Genomic DNA, 26,132 nt, shown 5'->3' with positions numbered 1-26,132 from the left:
GGAGCTCCCTGCTCTCAATGTAGAAACTGTAGACAGGGAGCTCCCTCTGGTGGTGGCTGCAGGTAGAGAATTTTAGCATCGATCACTAGGCAGGGGATTTGGAGCTCTGTATCAGGAAACACAATTATATTGTTAGCAGAACATATAAACTGCAGAGCAATAATAACAAGTGACACAGATTAACTCAACGTGATCTTTACTGGAGCCGGCAAGGTAAACATTACATGATGTCAGCGCAGGGCATACAGCGGGTTCAACAGCGTCGGGTAATTACTGGAAATTATAAGCAAAATTAAAAAAAAATAATAAAAATTTATTTCACAGTTTTAATGAAAAACGAAGCTGTCCTAAGACATTCGAAAGCTGCAAGGAATGGACCGTGCAGCAGATGCGGAATGATCGGAATAGAATTCTCACTTACCATAGGCAAATGTATAGTGATGTGCTAGACAATTGCATAAAGAGTAACTCCCTCATATGCCCTTGCCTTGGGAATCCCTCCCTTTGGAAGCAGGGATGACTGGGAAGTCGCCACTAATGGACTGTAGTCCGAGCCCCTATTAACCCTACGGAGTAAGCGGGCATACTTTACAATGGATGGAATGCCAGCCTGCAGTACCTGTCGTCCACCACTGGTGGCACCGGTGAGCAATGGATCCGGCCCTTTGCTTATAGCGCCCCCTAACTTCATATTGGCATGAATGCTTGTTACTCAAACCTGAAAAAAGGGAGAATTGACATCGAGACGCGACGATAATGAGGCTGCTGGAGATCGGAGACATCCGTAGAAAAGAAGAAAAACAATAAAACGGGCGACAGACTCAACTTAAAGGACGACCCCGCTTTGCACACGTTGTTGTACCTTATACTCCAATCACATCCACAGCACCATTTCCCGTTTGCTCTAAATCCTGCTCCATTCACTCTGCTGTATCGTGTTGTAGGGGGGTGTAGTGGTTAGATAGATACGCAACAACTTGCACAATCCTAAGGCTACGGCTGATTCCAGGCCGCACGATGCAGATCTGGATGTGACTGGAGTACAAGACGTGACCCAATGTATGTAGATTTGACGGGATGCGGAGCTACCCCTTTAAGAAGAGTCATGCCTAGAGCACAGGGGAAAGAGAGAGGAATGAGCCGGACCCTAATCCGACACCTCCGTGGTTTCGCCAGCAGGGGGAGCAGTACTTTATAGGACTCCAGCGATCAATTGTTATTGGCCCTAGAAGGCGACCAGACGCCGGTAAACAAGGAGGTCGATATATACATATGCACATATATACACCAGTCACCCATATATACCCCCCCACTATGAAATAAACTATATATATATATAATAAAGAAGAATATATTACCCTCCATGTATGATATAGCATCACCCTCATCATCCCCCATTATAACCAGTGGTCTATGATACAACCCGGGCGCAGCGAATGGATCGCACTGGAGCTTTGAATCCTGAATTGCACTTTGCCGGTAATGGCCGCTTTGGTTCATGAGGATACGAGGGGAAGGGGGGCGATTAGGACGCCAATCGACTGCCGCACCCCCTCCCCCTAAATCCTCTACATTGCATCAGCTATAGGTCGGGGTTCCACACGGCATGGACTGTGGATACACTAAAACCCGATGCCCCCCCGCTACACGTCAATCATGGGGTTCTCACCAGCAAAAGACACAATTACCTATTCACACTGGTTAGTGCATAGAACCCCATTTTTTTTTTTTTTTTTACACACACCCCCCCACCCCAAAAAAAAATAATATTTGAGGGAGTTGCTCCAATTGCACTCTCCCTTCTCACAAGACGTAGGGGGCGGGGGGTGTCTGTGTTCTTAGAGCTACTGTCCCTTTAAGGCATAGGACAGCATCCCTCATCCAGTTCCAGGCATTTAAGTAAATGACCCCCCCCCCCCTCCCCCGCCACACGGAGCAGACAGGTCACAGCTATAGTGGGATTTAGTCACAGTGTTCCCCAGTAAAGACAAGCGGGACGGCTTCCTGGCCTGACGAATATCCAGTCCTCAGCTTAAACGTCGTCATTCCTGAGTTATATAAAGTTCCACCCATCAAATACTTTTTTTTTTTTTTTTTAAAGGTCCAAAATTTCATAAAATATTAAAATGAAAAAGGATCAGATCCCCTTCACACGGCCCTAGAGTTATAACTGTGCCTGCTTCAGCCACCACTAGGGGGAGCTCACCGCCTCTCCCATAGAACTCCCCCTAGTGGTGACAGAAAAGAATTGACACATTTTTATTAATCTTTCTCACCTTTTTTTTTATGACCAATTACTTTTACTGATTTATCGTAAAATATACTGATTTTTCAATACGTTTTTAATTTATGATTGTATTTTTTAATTACCGGTAGATTATGGGGCAGTCAGCGTGTCCATCACCCCAAGTGTACGATGTCTGGGGCTCCGACCCCCGAGATGCCCCCTGATCACAAGAGTCGCTAATTTCCCCGCGTGCACATGGGACCACCGCTCCATTCACTTCAACGGGACTGTCGAGTATGGCGTTCGGCTATCTCCACCCGTTCCGTAGAAGTGAACCCCCATTCTTGTGATCAATGGATGGTCTGATCGCCGATGACCAGACATATACGCTTTACAGCTGGCACCTGGACGTGAAGCCAAATAAAAAAACTGCCCATTGAGGTCTATGGGTGAGTGTTCTGGGCATGCTCAGTGCAAGAAGAGGGAGCGGTGAGCGTGCCCAACACAATTACCAAACTCTAGGACTGTGTGAAGGGAATCAGGGAGGGAATTTTGGACCTATTTAGAACCAAGACGGATGGGTTTGCTGCCTCTGGCGGTCACCATCAGAAGGTCCAGGCTTCTAGTCCTGAGTTGGTTTTCGGCAGCCTCTGGACCGGCTCCTCGCCTCGCCCTTTACACCTCCCCGACGGGCAGAAACAAAGACCCAAGAACCTGCAGGTCTTACGTCTAAAGAGAAAAACAAGGCAGCGCTCAGACGGGCTGTCATGGACGGCCGCTGGGTTCTCATATAGGAGGCCTACAAGAGCCGTTGTCGCCACGCTAGGAGGTCCAGACCGGCAGCGGGTGCGCCTCTGTGTTGAAGACAAACTTGTCCAAGTTCAGCAAATCAACGTCGTCGGAAAAAAGTAGAAATAGGTATTTTAGGGTCTCCCCCAGGAAGAAGCTCTCCATTTTGTCCCGCGGCTCGGGGTTGGTGGCGCTCTGCACGTTGTTGATGGACGAGTAGCCGCCGGATTCGACCTGATGAGACAAGGTAAATTAAAAGGGGCAGTCCGTGATTAGAAAAACATGTCTGCTTTCATCCAAAAACAGCACCACCCCCATCAACAGGTTGTGTTTGGTACTGCAGCTACAATGGAGCCAAGACACAACCCTTGGACAGATGTGCTGCTGTTTTTGGAAGAACCTAGCCATATTTTTGTAATCATGGACAGCCCCTTTAAACTGAGGTTCACGCTATAATCAGAGGATGCAAGCGGCGATTGCATAATCAAATCCTCACCAGCAGCACAAATCTCCACCCTGTCCTGATCGTTTGTTACAATGTATCAGTGCAGACAACACAACTGTATGGCTCACAGAGGATTGTCTGGACTGGATGCAACTGTAACAAACAGCTGCGAGAAGCATGGAATTAGGACAGTTTTTACCGCCTGGATGCAAAGTTCCTAGTCAATGATAGCAAGCAGAGATCTTAAAAATGGGAACTACTTATAATAATCAAATTAACGTCCATGGCCGGCTTTAGCTGCACAGACTATTACCAAGGAACCATAGTATAGCCATTTACAAGGGGGTCGGCCACAGGAGACCCCAGTAAAAATGGTTGGTGTGGATACGATACCCTCGTGTACTTGTTGAAGTTCTGCAGAATCTCCCAGCCCCAATCCTGATACTTCGTGTCACCGGTGAAGCGATAGAGATAGAAGAGGCTTTCCACAGTCTCCGGCCGCAGGAGGTTGTGTCTGTCCGCAGGCTGCAGAGACAGAAAATGGACGTAGGAGGTAAAACTCCAAGACACGCGGGTTCCTTTAAGAACCCCATAGAACCAGGGACTTACCTTGACGTCTATGTCCTTACTCCCCTTTGCAGCGTGCAGGAAGAAGTGCGAGATCTCTGGGCTCAAGCCGGTCTCCATCTGCTTGTACATCTGATAGCAGGTCTCCATGAGGGCCACAGCTATCTCCATGTGATCACTGGTGATCCCGTTATGGGCCCCTAAAGCCAACGTCCCCGGCAGGAAGCAGACGAGATGATCCTGAAAGTAAAGATTACAGGTCGTGACGAATGACCCCCAGGAACAATGGTGACAATTACTAAGTCCGTGCGTTGTTTATTTTGTAGCCCCTTCCCCACGATGATTTGCTGGGACATTAGGCTTGCTGGACCAGAAGTAATACGACGCGGTGAGGCGTGGAATGGCGGTAATATAATAGATCACACCCCCCAGAAAAATACCTCTCAGGATGGAGCGCTGTGTACTCACCGCTCCCTGGTCTTCACTGTGACCTCAGTACGTCAAGCACACAGAGCGGCGAGTACAGGCAGCGCTACAGTTACCGCTCCTGCATACCAGTCAGTGCTTCAATATTAGAGGCGCTCACTAGTATTCACTTTTGGGGGGAAAAAAATGAAAAATACGGTAATGTTCTCACCATTTTGGGGCTGAAGTGACCATGAGAAAGCTCCCCGACGAACGTCAGTTTGTTTGGCTCAGATTTTCGTAGCAGGTTTTTCTTGACGCCTTCAATGGCCTGGATGTAATCTTCTAAGAACCTGTGGGTAAACCGAAAAAAGTTTCAATGCAAGGGTTGTACTAAACGATACTAGATATAGCGGAACGCAAGAGGCAGAGGCCTTATTAGTAAGTAAGGGACCCCCCCCGCCCGCCAAACTTACGAGGTCTCTTTTTTGCCGCTCTGAATCCACTGCTTGAGCAAATACTCATAGTAGCTGTCAGCTCGAGCGCCCAGCGTGAAGACTCCAAGATGGCTGAACTGCCCGCTGTTGGTATTGATGAACATGGGCACCAGGCCGTCACGCTTCCCCGGCAGAGTGTGGACGTGCTGGGTGACCTGATCCACCACTTTCTGGAGGGAAAAAAAATAATATCCTGATCTATACCTACACGGGACATTAGCAAAAAATAAAATAAAAAAATGTAAAGTATGAGAGGCACTAAGTACCCTGAACTGTTCATCTCCCGTCAAGCGGGACAGCTCGCGGAACTCCAACTGGACGCTGGTCACTTCGGCCACGGTGCTGTCGGACGTCCAGCGCGGAGGGTGGGCAGTGCCCCTACCAATGTTGACATCGGAGAAAGGCACTTTGGACGGGGTGTTGAAGGCTGGGAGAAGGCGAGTGCCGATGTCTCTCTGGGGACGGAAAACAGAAATATAACAGGACGGGGGATGTGAGAACTCGGGGCGTGGGACACAAATAAAAGTGGAAAACAGTATTCCTAGGACTCGGAATTAAGAGGGAGCACGAAATGCAGACTTTTTTATTTTTCCGTTCACATAGCGGTATGAGGGCTTATGTTTTGAGGGACAAGTTGTACTTTCTAAAGTCACCATTTATTATGGCATACAATGTAGTGGGAAAGCGGGGACAAAATTCCAAATGGGGTGGAATTGGAGAAAAAAATGCAATTCCTCCACCGTTCTATGGGTTTTGTCCCTAAGGCATTCCCTTTGCGGCAAAACTGACCTGTGCCCTTCATTCTCTGTGTCAGTACAAAGTGCTCGTGTTTGAGGCTACAAAACTTTGTATTTTTTTCAATTCTGTGCTATTGGTGTTAATTATATATCTATATTGGTACTAGAATTGCTGATTTTTATGTTGGCCACCTGCTGGCAAAAAATAAGAATTGCAGCTCCAATACCCTGGGGTCTCTTCAGAGAGACCCAGCGTATTGAAACCAATTACCGACATCCTCATTGGCCGCCGGTAAGAAGCCTGGAAGCGCATGCTTCTGTGTTTTTGAGCTTTTAGATGCCGTAAATCTTGATCACGGCATCTAAAAGGTTTTAATGACCGCGATTGGCATTTTTCCCGGGGCGCGGTCATTAGCTGCGTGTCTCTGCTGTTTGAAAAAGCAGAGACCCGCTGGTCATGGCGCCCTCCATGTTCACCCATTACCGTACATGTATGGCGCTGGTAGCGAAAGAGTTACACTGTAATAGCAATTCCTCTGATTACCACCAGATGGGGATAGATCAGTTGTTACAATTCTAACCACCAGATGGCAACATAACACTGGCACACAGACCAAGAATCTGCAGCCTGTAGCTCTCCAGCTGTGTTGAAACTACAACTCCCAGCATGCCCTGACAACCTAGGACTGTCAAGGCATGCTGGGAGTTATAGTTTCACCACAGTCAGAGAGCTACAGGCTGCAGATCACGCTCCGGGCATTACTTTGTCTTATACAATACCCCCCCCCCCCAATCCCGTATGATGTCAGGGCACCCTGTACTGCGGTCCATCATGTTCCACTGGGTATGAACAATGGAGTGCGGGCGGGAGAAGCTCAGGTAGGTATGTAACAGAGCGGAACGTACTGCCTTCTCGAGGAACAGCGGGTCCTGGGTCAGGTGGTAGGTGCTCAGCAGCCCTCCCACGATCCGGATGGTGCTCTCAAACAGGTTGACGTCAACGTTTTTATCAAAAGACAGCTGGGTGGCCACCCATTCCCGGGCCTCCCGAAACTCTAAAGTAAAAGAGAGGATAGATATATTTAAAGGGACAGCAACATACTAAAAGATAGCATTATGGGGGGGATGGGTTACAGGAGCAGAGACCATGGCGCCGCACACTGCTGGAAGATGTTCATTTTGATGAAAGTAAAAGCAGCTTTCCAATATTTGCCTCTGCTTGCTGTCAGTGAATGAGAACATACTGCTTTACATCCAGAGGCTTCAAACCCTGTAAAAGGCCAAAACATCTCACAGCTGAAGGTTTGTTGCAAGAAAATCCTCTGTGAGCTGAAACTGTCATCAGCACAAATCCCCCCCCCCCCCATACTGGCAGTTTGTTACAATGTATCAGCCTGGAATCACAGAGGACTGTCTCAACTGGACACCACTGTGGCTGTGAGAAGCGTTAGGACAGGCCTCTGGATGTAGAGAGGAAGGTTTCCACTCCCCGTCAGCAAGCGGAGATCTTGAAGGTGGTGAATGGGAAGAGAAGAGGTCTGACACAACAATGGAGACGCCTTATCGTCCAGAGACCTCTTCACTTCCATGAGAATGACTGGCACAGCAGCATGGAGATCAGCGGCGCCGCTGACATCCCCGGGGTTCAGCACATTATCCAAGCCCCCCCCAGCCCCTGAGAGGCATCACCTTCTTTCAGGCCCAGGATCCACATGGTGTCCAGCGCGTCTATGAGGGTGAGTCCCAGTCCAAACCATTCGCTGTGGGATTTGGAAATCGGCTTCAGCTCGTCGTGACCCCAGGCAAACTGCTTGTACCCGCTCCACGCGTGACGGAACGCCTCGATGACCGCCTCCTGCCGCTCGCTGATGGGAACTAGGAGGCAAAACAAGATTTTCAACTTTTTCATAGACTTTGGGCATCAAACGCTCAATTTTGCTTGCTGTCAGTGAATGGGAACACTCATGGCTTGCACCCACAGGCTACTTTACAAGAGGGAGCTGTGATGCGCTGTGACACGACTGGGAACAATTTTGTACCTCTAGATGTAGGCAAGCGATGGTGCCATTCACTGACAGCTAGCAGAATTGCTGAAAAATGAGGGGGGAAAAATAAAAAACAACCACGAGGTGCATTACAAAGTTATAAAACCTTTCCTACCCGGTTCCTTCTGATCGGGGACATCCTGAGGTGGGGCCCCCGTGGGCTCCGGGGCTTTGACTGGAGAAGGGGCCAATGTCTGGACGGGTTCTATCACCGCTCCTCTCCAGCTGGAAATACACAAAGGCAACCGGAAAACGTTTCACCATTCTGAAGATCTCTGCTTGCTGTCAGTGAATGCTAACCTTCATCATTTACACCATAGGCGTGCGCACCCTAAGGCCTCTTTCACACTGGCGTGTGCGGCCCCTTGCCGTATTGCGGACCGCATTTGCGGATCCGCAATACACGGGTGCCGTTCCGTGGGCATTCTGCATCACGGATGCGGACCCATTCACTTGAATGGGTCGCAAATCCGGAGATGCGGAATGGTGCGGAACGGAACCCTACGGAGTGCTTCTGTGGTGTTTCGTCCCGTACTTCCGTTCCGCAAAAAGATAGAACATGTCCTATCTTCTTGCGATCCGCTGCGGCTGCCCCACGGACTGTGCTCGTGTATTGCGGGCCGCAATACGGCAACGGATCGCACACGCCAGTGTGAAAGAGGCCTAAAGCATAAACACACACGAAGAACGCACATGTATATATAGCCTTTATGCCATTAGCCCCCCATATGCCTCATTAGCCCCCCATATGCCCCTAGGAGCCTCTTTTTTCATAAAATAAAAAACCACTTACCTCTCTGCTCCTGGACGCTCCTCGCCGCCCGCGATCCTCTTCCTCCTGCTGTCGGCTGTGCTCTGAACTGGCGCGCACAGCGTGACGTCACAAAGCACCTCGCGCTGCGCGCAGCCCTGCGCAGCCGACATCCAAGGACCAGGAAGCGGTGAGTACAGAGCGTTCACCGCTTCCTGGTTCTCCAGTACCAATGAGCGCCTCCAAAATGGAAGCGCTTCATTAGTATTTGCCGGCCAGCAGGCTTGATTAGGGTGTGCCCAGGCACGCCCGGTGCGCACGCCTATGGTTTACACCATGCCCGAGTCCTACTCCCACAGCGGATGCTCAGGATACAATGTGTCACTGCAGGTAAGCTTGGCATTGTCTACACTGATACACTGTAACAAACGCAGTACTGTATGCAGAAGTGGATGGGCTTTCTATTCACTGCGGGCAAACTGAGATCTTGAAAAATAATTGCAACAGAACATTGTGTGATAATCACTACATTTAATGTCAACCCTCTTAAGGGGACAGTACAAACTTCTGAGGAATGGAGCATCACTTAAAGGGCTATACGCTACCCGATGCTTGTGACAATGGGAAGGTTACGGCTATGCCCCGCCCACAGCTCTGCTGATTGGCTAGGTGCGCTCACAGGGTTTTCCAGCTACCTTATGATTGGTTGGTTGTTGTCTGCTTCATCCGGCCGCTGCTCGTTATCTTCCAGCTTTTGGCCCTTGTCCGGTGGGGGTTGTAGATTTGGAGGTCCGCGCTTATTTGGTCTTCTGAGCTTCTACAAAAAAACAAACAAAAAAAAACCCCCATAAAATAAAAAGCAAATACAATCAGACCCCATCCCCCTCCTCAGAGGCCCCCCCCCCCCATACCTGCTGGGGGAGTGGTGCGGGTTTTGGTAACTTGCCATCCGGATCATCTGCTTCTTTGGGGGCTGGTAACACGGCTGGCTGCGCAGGGTTAATGCCTGGCATGTCCCGGCCCTCATTAACCCCTTCTATCTGGCTCGTTAGACCTAGGAGCAGACAGAAATAAGGGATTACAGAACTGCACCTCAATAATCCATCCCCCTCCTCTACTGCCAAAGAATATCTGCATCTGGGAAAGTTGGGTGATGACCACCATTACTGAGCTTACAGAGACTGAACCCGGGGTGAAAGAGAAATGTCCTGAATATAGAAGTGACAGCCCTGATCCTGCATTATACTCCAGAGCTGCACTCACTATTCTGCTGGTGCAGTCACTGTGTACATACATTACTTATCCTGTACTGATCCTGAGTTACATCCTGTATTATACTCCAGAGCTGCACTCACTATTCTGCTGGTGCAGTCACTGTGTACATACATTACTTATCCTGTACTGATCCTGAGTTACATCCTGTATTATACTCCAGAGCTGCACTCACTATTCTGCTGGTGCAGTCACTGTGTACATACATTACTTATCCTGTACTGATCCTGAGTTACATCCTGTATTATACGCCAGAGCTGCACTCACTATTCTGCTGGTGGAGTCACTGTGTACATACATTACGTATCCTGTACTGATCCTGAGTTACATCCTGTATTATACTCCAGAGCTGCACTCACTATTCTGCTGGTGCAGTCACTGTGTACATACATTACGTATCCTGTACTGATCCTGAGTTACATCCTGTATTATACTCCAGAGCTGCACTCACTATTCTGCTGGTGCAGTCACTGTGTACATACATTACTTATCCTGTACTGATCCTGAGTTACATCCTGTATTATACTCCAGAGCTGCACTCACTATTCTGCAGTCACTGTGTACATACATTACTTATCCTGTACTGATCCTGAGTTACATCCTGTATTATACTCCTGAGCTGCACTCACTATTCTGCTGGTGCAGTCACTGTGTACATACATTACTTATCCTGTACTGATCCTGAGTTACATCCTGTATTATACTCCAGAGCTGCACTCACTATTCTGCTGGTGCAGTCACTGTGTACATACATTACTTATACTGTACTGATCCTGAGTTACATCCTGTATTATACTCCAGAGCTGCACTCACTATTCTGCTGGTGCAGTCACTGTGTACATACATTACTTATCCTGCACTGATCCGGAGTTACATCCTGTATTATACTCCAGAGCTGCACTCACTATTCTGCTGGTGCAGTCACTGTGTACATACATTACTTATCCTGTACTGATCCTCAGTTACCTCCTGTATTATACTCCAGAGCTGCACTCACTATTCTGCTGGTGCAGTCACTGTGTACATACATTACTTATCCTGCACTGATCCTGAGTTACATCCTGTATTATACTCCAGAGCTGCACTCACTATTCCGCTGGTGCAGTCACTGTGTACATACATTACTTATCCTGCACTGATCCTGAGATACATCCTGTATTATACTCCAGAGCTGCACTCACTATTCTGCTGGTGCAGTCACTGTGTACATACATTACATTACTTATCCTGTACTGATCCTCAGTTACATCCTGTATTATACTCCAGAGCTGCACTCACTGCTCTCACTGTCAGACTTTATATTGCTCACAGCTGTGGGTAGCACATATGTGGCGGTATAGCGGGGCATGGATTTCGGCACTTACTCTTCCAGTGATCGCCCAGGTTGGAGAAGGACACGACCCCGCACACGGCCAGCACGGTGCACAGGAACAGGATGATGCTGCGCTGTAACCTCGACAGCTGCTTCCATTTCTACAAGACAGGAAAGGTGAGGCCGGGGGAGGGGAGCCCCAGCAGAGACACAATGGACCCCAACATCCCACCCGGATACATGAAGCCACGCCCCCTCCTCTGCCCGGGCACATCAGGGCCCCATGTGTCACCCGCTCATCACCTCATTACACCTGAGCCCGGTATATATATGCAGTGCCCCCTGCTGGTGCTGACTGGCACAGGTAACGCCCCCCCACAGAATCCATGAACACAGGAGACATGAGAATGTGGGGCACAGGGGAGGCCATATGACGCCCCCCACAGTATAATGCAGGGGGGGGGGGGAGCTTAACCTTAGACCAGCGGCGCCATCGCACCTTGGTAACCACAGAGCAGCAGCAGCGCCATCACAAGGGGGGGGGGGGGGAAAGAGGGGAGCTTAACCTTAGACTAGCGGCGCCATCACAAGAGAGCAACCACAGATCAGCGGCGCCATCAAACCAGGGTAACCACAGAGCAGCGTCACCACTACACTGGAGGAACCACAGATCAGCGGCGCCATCAAACCAGGGTAACCACAGATCAGCGGCACAATAACACTGGAGAAACCACAGATCAGCGGCACAATAACACTGGAGAAACCACAGATCAGCGGCGCCATCAAACCAGGGTAACCACAGAGCAGCGTCACCACTACGCTGGAGGAACCACAGAGCAGCGTCACCACTACGCTGGAGGAACCACAGAGCAGCGTCACCACTACGCTGGAGGAACCACAGAGCAGCGTCACCACTACGCTGGAGGAACCACAGAGCAGCGTCACCACTACGCTGAAGGAACCACAGAGCAGCGGCGCCATCAAACCAGGGTAACCACAGAGCAGCGTCACCACTACGCTGGAGGAACCACAGAGCAGCGGCGCCATCAAACCAGGGTAACCACAGAGCAGCGTCACCACTACGCTGGAGGAACCACAGAGCAGCGGCGCCATCAAACCAGGGTAACCACAGAGCAGCGTCACCACTACGCTGGAGGAACCACAGAGCAGCGGCGCCATCAAACCAGGGTAACCACAGAGCAGCGTCACCACTACGCTGGAGGAACCACAGAGCAGCGGCGCCATCAAACCAGGGTAACCACAGAGCAGCGTCACCACTACGCTGGAGGAACCACAGAGCAGCGGCGCCATCAAACCAGGGTAACCACAGAGCAGCGTCACCACTACGCTGGAGGAACCACAGCGCAGCGGCGCCATCAAACCAGGGTAACCACAGAGCAGCGTCACCACTACGCTGGAGGAACCACAGAGCAGCGGCGCCATCAAACCAGGGTAACCACAGAGCAGCGTCACCACTACGCTGGAGGAACCACAGCGCAGCGGCGCCATCAAACCAGGGTAACCACAGAGCAGTGTCACCACTACGCTGGAGGAACCACAGAGCAGCGGCGCAATAACACTGGAGAAACCACAGATCAGCGGCGCCATCAAACCAGGATAACCACAGAGCAGCATCACCACTACGCTGGAGGAACCACAGATCAGCGGCGCCATCACACTGGCAAACTGCACTAATGAGCAGTGGGGGGCCCATCACTGCCCTGACACAGGGGCCCCTGGAACAATGAACGCCCCCAATACTAACGCCCCATACATGACAAGGGCGGGGTCAGGGGTCATTAACACTTTGCACTCCCCCACCCCCGTCAGTCACAGGTGTCATTAACCCCTCACCCGCCAGCACGACTTCCGCCTCCAGCTCTTGCTGTTGTTGTAGCCGCCGCTGCCGCCGTCCGGCTGGATAAGGGTGACGGACATGAAGTCCCGGCGCTGCGGCGAGTACATGGCTGCTGTGCCTCACCCTTTCTCCATGCCAAGCCTCCCCGGGGAAGGAGGAGCGAGTCTAGGGCGGAGCGGTAACTACAGCCCGAGGCTGCGGCCTACCACTCCATGTCAATAACCCGACAAGTGCCATGCGGGGGGTCACTGCGCATGCGCGGCGACGACAGCAGCGGCCTCTAGTGTCCTGACGAGAAGTGTCAATCCAAAGCCGCCATATTGGATGAGGGCACTTTCCATTACGACCAATAAATCTATCACCAGCAAAGATTTTTGGGAGTGCCGGTTTTCTTTCATTCCCCTAAATAAATAAGTGCCCCAGAAACCCCTACATGAACAGAGACCCCCAGGTTGTATAGACCCCAAACTAAAGCTTTACAGACTCCAGACCAGACATTCGGACCCTCTCCCCTCCTGGGTGCTGCCACAGACGACATCCGGACCCCCGTGATGTGAGGAGGTTATCTGGCAGTAACGGGGGCTGGTGACTATGGGGGTATCCAGGAGATATGCCGCCTCCTGGACATTCTGGAAGGGCTGGAGAGAATGGGCCGTCTGCCGGGGTCTCCCTACATATAAGTGCACTGCACCTGTACTGTAACTTCCCGTATTCCAGATGTAACAGGCGGACCCCCCGCAGTTTTACAGGGCCATAGACCCCCACAATACCAGCCTCAAACACCACTTTAGAGGGCAGCTCCTGTTATGGAGGAGTGGTCTATAGTGGTGGAACCCCTGTGATCAGTCACTATCCACGTGGGGGTCGGAAACCCCTTTAAAGGCTGTGCGCGCCCCATTTTACCTTTGCCTCAATGCACTGGAACACAAAACAGTTGCAAAAATATACACACCCTTATCATATGAATGCATTTAGTTCCAGTTTATTGCCCGCTGCAGAGGTGTCCATCCGTGCGGTGTCTGCGGAGCTCCTGGGAGTTGTAGTCCTGTAATGCTTGGAGGGCCACGGGGTGGAGACCACTTGTCTAATGCCACCAATTGCAGGGAGGAACCAGGACCCTGTGAAGCCTCCTACTCGTTGCAGCACCAGCCTTTAGAATGGTTTGTGTTTCCGTTCCTCACTGTTTTCAAAACACTCTGCTTGCTGTCAGTGAACAGAAACATTTAACCTGAAACCCCATCCTGACAAAGTACTTTAAACAGTTGAGGGTTTGTTACAATTGTATCCAGTCTAGACAATCCTTTGTGAGCTGATCTGTTGTCCAGTGCTGGTAGTTTGTTGCAATGTATCAGCGCAGGTAAGGCTAGGTTCACATCTGGACTGGAGGCTCAGTTATCCACCTGGCAGACCCTAATACAAATCGTCGTGGGGTCCGGCGCTTGTTTTTACGATACCATAGAAAACTGGAAATGATTAGCCCCAGGTGTGAACAGAGGCTAATATAGATCGGCCTGAAGTGCGTATACACAGCCTAGACTGGATACACCTGTAGCAAACCCTCAGCTGTGAAACAAAAACATTTCCATTCACCAACAGCAAGCAGAGATTTTAGTGTTCTGATGAGGAGGGGCTAGGAGATATAGTATGAAAACCGCTGGAGAGCCACATGTTAGGGGCCATAGGTATAGAATATGACACAAGCTTTGTCGGAGTTATTCCATAGTTAAAGGGGTACTCCCATTCTATAAAGTGACGGCATATGGCTAGGATTTGCATCAATCATGATCGTGGGATCCCCACTGATCCTGAGAATGAAGGGGGCTAAACCAGTGCTGTGGGGGCCCCTGAGGGTGGCATATTGTAGCCATCACTATAAAATAGGAATACCCCTTTAAGGGCCCGTTCACCCGAATGTTTTTTGCGTTCCGTATACGGAACCATTCATTTCAATGGTTCCGCAAAAAAATAAAAAAAAACTGAATGTACTCCATATGCATTCCGTTTCCGTTGAAAGATATAACATGTCTTAATATTGCCCGCAAATCATGTTCCGTGGCTCCATTCAAGTCAATGGGCCTGCAAAAAAAAACCAGAACACATATGGAATGTACTCCGAATGTCTTCCGTGTCCGTTCCGTTTTTGCGGAACCATCTATTGAAAATGTTATGCCCAGCCCAATTTTTTCTATGTAATTACTGTACACTGTATATGCCATATGGAAAAACGGAACGGAACTGGAAACACTACTGAAAAAAAAAAACTGAAAAACGGCCCTCAAAACACTGAAAAAGACATACGGTCGTGCAGAATACCATAGGACCATTAGGGTCCATTCACACGTCCATTTTGCGGACCGCACATCGCCGGCACTCTCATAGAAAATGCCTTTTCCTGAATAGGACATGTTCCATTTTATTGCGGATCCGCAGATGCGGACAGCACATTCCAGCCCCATTGAAAATGAATGGGTCCGCACTTGTTCCGCAAAATTGCAGAACGGATGCTGACCCATTTTGCGGACGTGTGAATGGACCCTAACCATGTAGTAGGGCCTCCGTAGAGCCCGAGGACAAGGTGACGTCACGGATGGGACGCAATAGCAGGGTCGCTCTGTATTCAGCAGGTGTTGGGGGGGTCCGTCTGACGGCACGGCCCCATTAGCGTATGTTCACATGCTGCAGAAATGTCCATTCATCTGAATGAGGCTGCTGCAGTCAGGTGCAAAGATTTCGGCAAATTCCCTTCCTCTCAATGGAACAGCAAATCTGCCGTGTGTGTGATCCTAGCCTCGCAAACGCGCAGGAGCGGGGAAAGCGATTTATATATTTTTTTATTTGCGCAAAAGGAAAAGACGACCGGACACCAAGAGTCCAGCATACAGGGCAGTGATCTTGTGCCTGGCCTTACTTCTCGCTGCTGAATGTGGCTGGTTGTCAGATCAATTCCTATAATCCGGCATCTCATAATCCAGACCTCCAGAATGGCGGCGCGGTGGTCAGCGCTGGGGTCCTGCGCGTCTCATCACATACCCCCATTGGCTTCATATTTAAATTGACCCTAGCGTGTGTTAGGGGGTCAAGCGCCAATATGGCAGCCATTGGCCTCCTAGGGCAGGGATCAGCAACTTTCGGCACTCCAGCTGTTGTGAAACTACAACTCCCAGCATGCACACTTTCTTGGCTGTTCTTGTAACTACCATAAAAGTGAAAGGAGGATTCTGGGAGTTGTAGTTTTTCAGAACGTCTGGAGGGCTGAAGGTTGATGATCCTTGTCCTAGGGAGTCGCCGTGTCGGAGGGGTCACCTGACCAGAGCTATGGCGCCTTCCTTGTAAAGAAGCATTCACACGCGCCGATTTTGTTGTGTTGTTTGTGGCGTGTGCGGGTGATGTGGCGCACGCTGCTCTACATACGGCACCCGCTACCTTTTACAGCTCCCTCTTCCTGGACGGAGGGGTGCTGGCGAGTTCCACTCCATCCATAGGTCATTGTTTTTAAGGGTCACTCTTAGGGCTCATGCACACGAATGTATTTTCTTTCCACGTCCGTTCCGTTTTTTTTTTGCGGACCGTATGCAGAACCATTCATTGCAAGGGGTCCGCAAAAAAAAAAAACTGAAGTTACTCTGTGTGCATTCCGTTTCCTATTAATGTCCGCATTACAGACAAGGATAGCAGTTCTATTAGGGGCCAGCTGATCCACAAAATTCAGAATGCACACGGACGTCATCTGTATTTTTCGCGGATCGCAAAATACATACGGTCGTGTGCTTGAGCCCTTAAGGCTACGCACCGAAACTCAGTGGCAGTAGAAATTCTGACACTTACGGAGCGTCAATCCGACTGCGAGGATTGTGAAGGGGCAAAGCTCTGGCGCCGAATCTCCCCTGATCTGCTGACGCAGCGCTTGATTCCGTATCGTACGTGGCTGCAAATTAAAAGGCGTGGTAGTTAAAGGGACCCTGTGATTAGAAAAGAGACTTTAATGGGCATTTTACATGAAGCCTCTAGTATGTCGGAGTCAAAATTATCTGTGTCAACTTCATCAAAGGCTTAGGCGGCTGCTGCTGTCTCTCCCCCATGCTTTACACTGCAGCTTGGCATGTTCATGCTGGATGCAACTGGAGATCAGTGTGTAGAGGGATGGGGCGAGGGACAGACTTCAATCAATTAATTAAAACATCTGGAAGAAACCACATCTGGTCGCTCAGGTGACGTCAGGACAGCACTACAGTACTGAGAGGACCCATTGGTGGTCCTTGAATGTATACCCTGTGGTCCTCATGGGGCTGATGTCCAGAGTCCTCCATTTTTGGTTTCAGCTTTTACAGTAAACTGCCGAGGCCCACGGCAGTGATTCACAGCGGAAGCGACGGATTATAAAGGCACAACGGCTCCTGCGCGGCGCTGCGGCCCTCAGGTCTTCATTTCCTCCTACACCCTCGGAACAACGTCCAGTATGAAGGGGGACGAGATGTCCTGGTCATTCAGACGCGCGTCTAAGCCCTGCAGGGGTCAGATAATACGGGGGGAGGGGAACAATCAGACCCTTATACAGCCGAATCCCCCACAAAAAAAACTACTGTTCACATTCTACTCTATGGGGCCACAGGGCCCCTGAATACAATAGACCTTAAAGGGGTGGTCCCAAAATTTCAAAGTATCCCCTATCTACAGGATAGGAAGGAAGTATCACATAGAGATGGTGCACTCACGCAACCGTATGTATTTTGCGGTCCGCCAAAAATACGGATGACGTCCATGCTGCATCTATTTTTTTTTTGCGGATCCATTATAGCAATGCCTATTTCTGTATAGGACTGTGGAACAGGCACATGGAAAAAAAAAACTGCGGACCGGACGCGGACCAAAAAAATACGGTGGTATGAATGGGGCCTTAATGGAATAGCTGTGCACATGCGCCGCCACCACCGCACTGTGATCCCAGCACCAATCATGAGAATGGGGGTCCTGTATCCACCCTATGAATGGGGCGGCGGTCGAGCACTGCTGCTCTGTCAGCAGTCCCATAGAAATGAATGGATCAGCGGCGCCCAGGCACCTCTGCTGAGAACAGGGGTCCTGTGTCCATCGCATGAATGGAGTGGTGGTCAAGCATGTGCAGTGCTGCTCTATCAGTCTCCAGCGCTCGCACTTGGCTTCTCTTCAGGGGTCCTGTATCCGCCATATGAACGGAGCAGGGATGCGAAGGCCATGTCACGTCGCGTTTAGAGATGAGCGAATTTCACGCTTCGTTTGGTGGTAAAAGCAGAATTGCGTTATGGATTCCATTACCACGGACCATAACGCAATTCTGTGACGGAATGCATAACGGAATGCCTCCCCTGCATAACGGAAACGGGACGGATCCGTTTTGCAGCCCATAGACTTCTCTAAAGGCATTCCGTTATAGAAATGCGTTATGGTCCGTGGTAACGGAATCCATTATGCAATTCTGCCTTTTACCATCAAACGAAATTCGCTCCTCTCTAAACGTGACGTGACGCGGCAGAGGAACTACTGCGAGCGCTGCTGCCTTCTCAAAAAGCGGATCGACAGGTCGGACCCCCACGATCAATGACTGATGACCTATCCAGAGAAGAGGTCATCAGTTCTAAAGGTTCGGAAATCCCCTTTAAGAGCCTACTGCCACACAGCTTTATATGTCTTGGCAGCAGGGTCTTAAAGGGGTTTTCCAAGCCTTTAGAACTGATGGTTAAATCTTGGGACTATCCCTTTAACGCAGAGAGCGCTCATCTCGTTGCTTTACTCACCTCCCCAAAATAGGAGATTAAAGGGGAGATCTCACAGACGGCAGGGGGGTCTTCCGCTTCTGGATCACTACAAAGAGAAGCAAGATGTGTAAGCGGAGAGGCTGCGGTGACGGGCATTGTGCGATAGACTGGATACCAACCCAGACTTCTCAGCTATGGCACGGCCATTGGCATCAGTGAACTTCGCCCCAGCCTTCAGAGCCCAGCGGTAGTGCTGCCACAGAAGCGAGCGCCGGGCCGTGGTCGGGGTGTCCTTATCGGCTGTGTCTGCGTTTTTTAGAGGGGAGAATTCTTCTTCCCTCTCAACTTCAAATGCCACAAAGTTCCTGCAAACCAAGAGAGAGACAAAGCTGGCGTCATCCGCACGGGCACAAAAGGGCTGCGGTGGTGCCCGGCGCAGGGGATGCCACTCACCTGGCAAACTGGAAGACGTCAAACACAAACTTCTCCATCTTGATGCCGTTGGGTCGTGTGGGCTTCACCAAGTTGCCCTCTTCATCTACGTAGGGGACTTTCTTGATGGCCACATGGTACCCCAGCCGCTGCTCTAGCGTCCTGCAATGTGATCGGTGAAAGGGATGGTCCACAGAAAACAACCCCCCAAAAAACATCTATCTGCCAACCCTCGCATTACGCTGGGCATGCACACTGATCCCGTATAAACATGGCTGCTGGGCCTGGCTGAGTATGCATGTTGTTTCAACAGGTGATGAGGAGATCAGCAGCCGCCATGCACATCTGACACCGCTTATCTCTGGGCAGCACCAACCAATTAAAGAAATGGGCAGCATGGATAGACCCTGCTGGAAAGTGCAATGAGACCTAAACTGTAACAACTGGACAACAACCCCCTGAGATTTCATTATCTCTGCTTGCTGTCAGTGAAAACATGAAGCAGGTGCAGAGATTCCTATGAGAGCAGATGGGAACAATGAATGATCTTAAAAATGGCAAGAAATTAAAAAAAATGATGAATCTCTCATGCTTAAGTGGCATTTATCATGTAGAGAAAGTTGATACAAGCCGCTTACTAATGTAATGTTATTACCCACATTGCTTCCTTTGCTGGCTGGATTCATTTTTTCATCACATTAGACACTGCTCGTTTCCATGGTTACAGACCACCCTGCAATCCATCAGTGGTGGTCGTGCTTGCACACTATAGGATAAAGCCTTTCTGGAGGCCAGGACCATGGGAGCCACATAGGCTGGTGCTTTATCTTATAGTGTGCAAGCACGACCACCACTGATGGATTGCAGGGTGGTCTGTAACCATGGAAACGAGCAGTGTATAATGTGATGGAAAAATTAATCCAGCCAGCAAAGGAAGCAAAATGGACAATCACAAGACATTAGTAAGTGCCTTGTATTAACTTTCTCTACATGATAAATGCCACTTACTGAAGTGAGAGGACCCCTTTAAAATCCCTTAAAGGGGACAGCACTATACATAAACTCTTTATATTATAGGTGCTGCCCGGGGATCCCCATAGAGGGCGCTGTTTGGAGGGCTCCTCCAATCAGTGCTGTGTGTGGATGCCCCTATTTAAAGGGCACCTGCCACTGACCCGGCCATGTTCTTCAGGAAGTCCAGGGTGAAGAAGTGATTGCAGATGCTGCCGGCGTTGTAGGTCAGGCTGCCGTCCGGGTTGCGCTTCTCCGCCGTCTGTGGGGTGATCTCGCTGTACTCCACAACCTGGTAGATGCCGTCCACCTGGCACACGACCCCGACAGGCTCCGACGGGTACGACTTCTCCACCACCTGAGCAATCCAGGGGAAAAACGATGGTCACGTTAATACCTGATACAACTGCTCGGACAATCACCCCCAACATCTACGTACACAGGGAGCCATATAAAAGGGCAACGTGAAAGGTCGCTCTTTGTACTGAATGATGGAACACGCCAGTGACCACTGGGAATCGGGGAACTGTCCTTGGATGGGGTCCTAGCCACCAGACATGTCTAAGATAATCTCTCCATATGTCTATGATAGGAATCCCCCTTTAAAGAAGTCTCCTGTGATTTTCCTAGTGATGGCCTCTCCTTAGGTCATCGATGTCAGCTGTTTGAAGAGGCTGGGGTGCCCGACACGACCAGTGATGTCATGTTCATCGGTCACATGGTCTATGTGCAGTTCAGTCCTGGGCTGCAATACCAAGCACAGCCACTACACAATGGACGGCGCTGTGCTTGGTAATCTAAGAGGAAGGTGCAGGCATGGTCTCCCACCAGACGTGACATGCACGCTAGGACCTGGCATCAGATGACTGTCAACTTGACCCTCCCCCAGTCTCTCCGTGCCCAATGTCAGATGAGGAGAGTAGGCCTGGACAACCCCTTTAAGGGTGAGCCTACAATGTGGTCACATACCTTGGCCCCGCAGTCGGCTCCTTTGGAAACACAGAACCCCACGAACACGGGGTCGGCCATCTTCACCAGTATGTTGTCCACGCAGTAGACGTGGACAGACGAGATGCCTCGCGCCTCCATGTCCTCCAGTACACGGTGGTCCGCCAGGGCTCTGTACAGGCCGCCGTTACCATCTGGAAGGACACAAACGGAAGGAAACTGCTAAAAAGGCAATTCCTTGGGACGGTGCACATAGCGGTGTGATCGGTCTGTGGAGCCGAGTTACAGCAAGTCCAGGGAGACGACGCGCGACCACTTGCTGCCAGGGAAGCGCTTCTGGGTAATTGCACTGTAAGCGATTGCCCTCCGTATTCTGTCATGTTAAAGGGGTTCTCCAGGCTTTTCATATTGGTGACCTGTCATCAATATCAGATTGGCGGAGGTCTGACACCCAGTATGAAGGGAAGGAGGGTGTGGGACCCCCGCCGATCCTGAGCAAAGGTCATCAATATTAAAAGCCCGGAGAACCCCTTTAATGTTGGAGAGCGTAAGCTCCCTTATCATTTACCTGGAGCCATTGCGACCTTGTCCTTCCTCTCCAAAATGGCCTTTCCGTCGAACCCGACTGCGGGCAGCATCCTCTGCTCGAACATGACGACGTCCGCCCGATCGATGCCAAAGAAGTTGTGCTCCTCGAAAAACTCCTGCGTGGGGTTCAGGGTGAACTCGCTGGTCATGATGTACCTGGGGGGGGGGCAAGAATGAAGAGACCTCCATATACCACGTAGCACGGGAGCCAATCACATGCTTGCTGCTATATTGTGGTATGCAAAATGAAAGATGCAATCTGATTGGCTGCTGAGACTATTAGGCCCGCAGTAAAAGAGGAGGGGGGAACTACACAGGGCATCCATGTATTAGACTGATGCCCCTGCCGTGGGTTAGCTCACTGATGATGGGTATGTGCAGAGTGGCAGAGCATTGTGGGGTCAGAGGAGGCGCTCTCACCATGGCACGGTGCACCGCGTGGAGTATTTCTCTCCGGCCAACTGCTGCAGACGCAGGATGCGCTCCGCCTGGACCTGGTACAGAGTCTTTCCACTGGGCAGCCCCACGCGGTACATCCCTTTGGGGTAGGTCACCCCCAGACGTGTGCCCTGACCACCAGCCAGCAGCAGGACGGCCACCCTGTTCTGCGAGATCTGGCGGTAACCTGGAAAACATTGACAACTGTAAGCCATGAAGAGCGCCGCCAGCTCGTCCGTCCGCGTGCCACCGACTGCAGGTTTAGTCACTCGCCCCATACGCGCCGACTAGGGAGGAAAGAGAAGAAGCAGCTCACGTGAGACGATCGGGGCAATACCAGACCCGACCTGTGGATGAGAGTGGCGCTGCTCCTTTATGTCTCTGTGCCGCCAGATCACAGCTCATCTATCCCTGGGCACAGGACAGCGCCATACCAGTCACAGTGTATATAATGGTCACACTGGGCGGCACAGTGTATATAATGGTCACACTGGGCGGCACAGTGTATATAAAGCTCATACCGGGCGGCACAGTGTATATAAAGGTCATACCGGGCGGCACAGTGTATATAATGGTCACACCGGGCGGCACAGTGTATATAATGGTCACACCGGGCGGCACAGTGCATATAATGGTCACACCGGGCGGCACAGTGTATATAAAGGTCACACCGGGCGGCACAGTGTATATAAAGGTCATACCGGGCGGCACAGTGTATATAATGGTCACACCGGGCGGCACAGTGTATATAATGGTCACACCGGGCGGCACAGTGTATATAATGGTCACACCGGGCGGCACAGTGCATATAATGGTCACACTGGGCGGCACAGTGCATATAATGGTCACACTGGGCGGCACAGTGTATATAATGGTCACACTGGGCGGCACAGTGTATATAATGGTCACACTGGGCGGCACAGTGTATATAATGGTCACACCGGGCGGCACAGTGTATATAATGGTCACACCGGGCGGCACAGTGTATATAATGGTCACACCGGGCGGCACAGTGTATATAATGGTCACACCGGGCGGCACAGTGCATATAATGGTCACACCGGGCGGCACAGTGCATATAATGGTCACACTGGGCGGCACAGTGCATATAATGGTCACACTGGGCGGCACAGTGTATATAATGGTCACACTGGGCGGCACAGTGTATATAATGGTCACACTGGGCGGCACAGTGTATATAATGGTCACACTGGGCGGCACAGTGTATATAATGGTCACACTGGGCGGCACAGTGTATATAATGGTCACACTGGGCGGCACAGTGTATATAATGGTCACACTGGGCGGCACAGTGTATATAATGGTCACACTGGGCGGCACAGTGTATATAATGGTCACACTGGGCGGCACAGTGTATATAATGGTCACACTGGGTGGCACAGTGTATATAATGGTCACACTGGGCGGCACAGTGTATATAATGGTCACACTGGGCGGCACAGTGTATATAATGGTCACACTGGGCGGCACAGTGTATATAATGGTCACACTGGGCGGCACAGTGTATATAATGGTCACACTGGGCGGCACAGTGTATATAATGGTCACACTGGGCGGCACAGTGTATATAATGGTCACACTGGGGCACAGCAGGCTGCAGAGTTTAATATCTTTTACGGGGTACAAAGTTCTCCAACTGAGGAGCCGAGGGGATAGCGGCATTATATGTCCTGTGAGGCTGGCACACCCGGGTACAAGGTCTGAGAACTGCAGATAACTGATACAATGTGACCTGGGCAATAACGGGGTATGACCAGGGGGCACAATGGACATAATCTGGGTACAGAGAACTGCCCCCCAGTGTTTGAGTAAATGCTTCCAATATTGGGGCACAATGACACTGGGGGGCGCTCTCTTATCCCGGCAGTTCTGGGGGGGGGCGCTCTCTTATCCCGGCAGTTCTGGGGGGGGCGCTCTCTTATCCCGGCAGTTCTGGGGGGGGCGCTCTCTTATCCCGGCAGTTCTGGGGGGGGCGCTCTCTTATCCCCCGGCAGTTCTGGGGGGGGGCGCTCTCTTATCCCGGCAGTTCTGGGGGGGGCGCTCTCTTATCCCGGCAGTTCTGGGGGGGGGCGCTCTCTTATCCCGGCAGTTCTGGGGGGGGCGCTCTCTTATCCCGGCAGTTCTGGGGGGGGCGCTCTCTTATCCCGGCAGTTCTGGGGGGGGCGCTCTCTTATCCCGGCAGTTCTGGGGGGGGCGCTCTCTTATCCCGGCAGTTCTGGGGGGGGCGCTCTCTTATCCCGGCAGTTCTGGGGGGGGCGCTCTCTTATCCCGGCAGTTCTGGGGGGGGCGCTCTCTTATCCCGGCAGTTCTGGGGGGGCGCTCTCTTATCCCGGCAGTTCTGGGGGGGCGCTCTCTTATCCCGGCAGTTTTGGGGGGGCGCTCTCTTATCCCGGCAGTTTTGGGGGGGCGCTCTCTTATCCCGGCAGTTCTGGGGGGGGGCGCTCTCTTATCCCGGCAGTTCTGGGGGGGCGCTCTCTTATCCCGGCAGTTCTGGGGGGGCGCTCTCTTATCCCGGCACTTTTGGGGGGCGCTCTCTTATCCCGGCACTTTTGGGGGGCGCTCTCTTATCCCGGCACTTTTGGGGGGGTGCTCTCTTATCCCGGCATTTTTGGGGGGGCGCTCTCATCCCGGCACTTTTGGGGGGCGCTCTCTTATCCCGGCAGTTCTGGGGGGGGCGCTCTCTTATCCCGGCACTTTTGGGGGGCGCTCTCTTATCCCGGCACTTTTGGGGGGCGCTCTCTTATCCCGGCAGTTCTGGGGGGGCGCTCTCTTATCCCGGCAGTTCTGGGGGGGCGCTCTCTTATCCCGGCAGTTCTGGGGGGGTGCTCTCTTATCCCGGCACTTTTGGGGGGGCGCTCTCTTATCCCGGCTCTTTTGGGGGGCGCTCTCTTATCCCGGCACATTTGGGGGGCGCTCTCTCATCCCGGCACTTTTGGGGGGCCCTCTGGGGCTCCCCCGGACCCACCTTCCTCCTCCCAGGCCGCCAGCTCCTCCGGGCGGCTCTTCCTGACGCTCCCCAGGAACTCCGGGGGGACCGGGCGCATCCGCTCGTCCAGCCGCTGAGGTGAGCCGCTCTCCCGCACGTAGGCTGCCCGCGCCCGGCCGCAGTGCTCCCGCAGCTCCCGGCCATCCAGCAGCTTCAGCTCCGCCAGTAAAGCCTCCCGCTGCCCGGAGCCCAGCTCGTCCCAGAACCGCAGCAGCTGCTCCTGCCCGGCCTCCTGCAGCCTCCGCCGGATCTCCGCCTCACACTCCATGAAGCGGACCCGGGACTGTCACCGCCAGAACCGAACCGGTCCGTTACTATAGGAACCAGCCGACTGTCAGCTCGGAGCCTCCGGTAACTATGGAGACCAGAAGTGCCGTTACCACCTGAAGGACCTCGAGCAGGGGGCGGGCGTTGACCAGTCACGTGTGCGGTATAGAAATAGGCGGCGGGATTCACGTGAGGCAGATGTGGCGTCAGGCGGCGGAGAGGAGGAGGCTGACAACCGGGAGCGCCTCAGGACGGTGTCAGTGACCCCATAACAGTGTCAGTCACTGTGACCCCCATAACAGTGTCAGCCGCAGTGACCCCCATAAACAGTGTCAGCCGCAGTGACCCCATAACAGTGTCAGCCGCAGTGACCCCCATAACAGTGTCAGCCGCAGTGAACCCCATAACAGTGTCAGCCGCAGTGACCCCCATAACACTGTCAGCCGCAGTGACCCCCATAACAGTGTCAGCCGCAGTGACCCCCATAACAGTGTCAGCCGCAGTGAACCCCATAACAGTGTCAGCCGCAGTGACCCCCATAACACTGTCAGCCGCAGTGACCCCCATAACAGTGTCAGCCACAGTGACCCCCATAACAGTGACAGCCACAGTGACCCCCATAACAGTGTCAGCCACAGTGACCCCCATAACAGTGTCAGCCACAGTGACCCCCATAACAGTGTCAGCCACAGTGACCCCATAACAGTGTCAGCCGCAGTGACCCCCATAACAGTGTCAGCCGCAGTGAACCCCATAACACTGTCAGCCGCAGTGACCCCCATAACAGTGTCAGCCACAGTGACC

At 51.8% G+C, this 26,132-nt stretch overlaps 3 protein-coding genes across 3 annotated transcripts; all 3 read right to left on the bottom strand.

The window, feature by feature from the left end:
* Positions 1–1,740: 1,740 nt before the first annotated feature.
* Positions 1,741–13,156, bottom strand: MAN1B1 (mannosidase alpha class 1B member 1). Its single transcript, XM_040405984.1, has 13 exons — positions 12,902–13,156; positions 11,100–11,208; positions 9,375–9,517; positions 9,159–9,280; positions 7,828–7,937; positions 7,357–7,542; positions 6,574–6,722; positions 5,197–5,385; positions 4,910–5,100; positions 4,666–4,786; positions 4,071–4,268; positions 3,855–3,986; positions 1,741–3,250 (listed from the first exon to the last, which is right to left on the bottom strand). The coding sequence occupies exons 1-13, from the start codon at positions 13,010–13,012 to the stop codon at positions 3,050–3,052; spliced, it is 1,962 nt and encodes a 653-aa protein (XP_040261918.1). The 5' UTR covers positions 13,013–13,156; the 3' UTR covers positions 1,741–3,049.
* Positions 11,609–12,895, bottom strand: LOC120977846. The gene is made up of 2 exons (XM_040405986.1): positions 12,006–12,895; positions 11,609–11,906 (listed from the first exon to the last, which is right to left on the bottom strand). Exons 1-2 carry the CDS (start codon positions 12,719–12,721, stop codon positions 11,615–11,617), a joined length of 1,008 nt encoding a protein of 335 aa, XP_040261920.1. The 5' UTR covers positions 12,722–12,895; the 3' UTR covers positions 11,609–11,614.
* A 3,714-nt stretch (positions 13,157–16,870) lies between the features above and the next one.
* UAP1L1 (UDP-N-acetylglucosamine pyrophosphorylase 1 like 1) lies at positions 16,871–25,556 on the bottom strand. Its single transcript, XM_040405985.1, has 9 exons — positions 25,041–25,556; positions 22,037–22,241; positions 21,597–21,772; positions 21,050–21,222; positions 20,245–20,438; positions 19,091–19,231; positions 18,817–19,002; positions 18,677–18,743; positions 16,871–17,408 (listed from the first exon to the last, which is right to left on the bottom strand). The coding sequence occupies exons 1-9, from the start codon at positions 25,327–25,329 to the stop codon at positions 17,337–17,339; spliced, it is 1,503 nt and encodes a 500-aa protein (XP_040261919.1). The 5' UTR covers positions 25,330–25,556; the 3' UTR covers positions 16,871–17,336.
* Positions 25,557–26,132: the final 576 nt, after the last annotated feature.

Source organism: Bufo bufo, chromosome 8, assembly GCF_905171765.1.
Source record: "Bufo bufo chromosome 8, aBufBuf1.1, whole genome shotgun sequence".
Classification (NCBI taxonomy): domain Eukaryota; kingdom Metazoa; phylum Chordata; class Amphibia; order Anura; family Bufonidae; genus Bufo; species Bufo bufo.
Note: the sequence above shows the minus strand (reverse complement) of the source record. Positions and strands in the feature narration are given on the sequence as shown.

Excerpts from the sequence above, each read along its gene's own strand:
- LOC120977846 (XM_040405986.1), bottom strand. The coding sequence starts at position 12,721 with ATGGCGCCGCTGATCTGTGGTTCCTCCAGCGTAGTGGTGATGCTGCTC. Across the intron at positions 11,907-12,005 it reads GCGCCGCTGCTCTGTGGTTC|CTCCAGCGTAGTGGTGACGC; the intron begins CTTCAGCGTAGT and ends GCTCTGTGGTTC.
- MAN1B1 (XM_040405984.1), bottom strand. The coding sequence starts at position 13,012 with ATGTACTCGCCGCAGCGCCGGGACTTCATGTCCGTCACCCTTATCCAG. Across the intron at positions 9,518-11,099 it reads CCTGGGCGATCACTGGAAGA|GTCTAACGAGCCAGATAGAA; the intron begins GTAAGTGCCGAA and ends GTCTGCTCCTAG. Across the intron at positions 3,251-3,854 it reads ACTTCAACAAGTACACGAGG|GTCGAATCCGGCGGCTACTC; the intron begins GTATCGTATCCA and ends TTGTCTCATCAG.
- UAP1L1 (XM_040405985.1), bottom strand. The coding sequence starts at position 25,329 with ATGGAGTGTGAGGCGGAGATCCGGCGGAGGCTGCAGGAGGCCGGGCAG. Across the intron at positions 21,773-22,036 it reads ACGCGGTGCACCGTGCCATG|GTACATCATGACCAGCGAGT; the intron begins GTGAGAGCGCCT and ends CCCCCCCCCCAG. Across the intron at positions 17,409-18,676 it reads TAATCTCCTATTTTGGGGAG|GGCTTAGACGCGCGTCTGAA; the intron begins GTGAGTAAAGCA and ends TGACCCCTGCAG.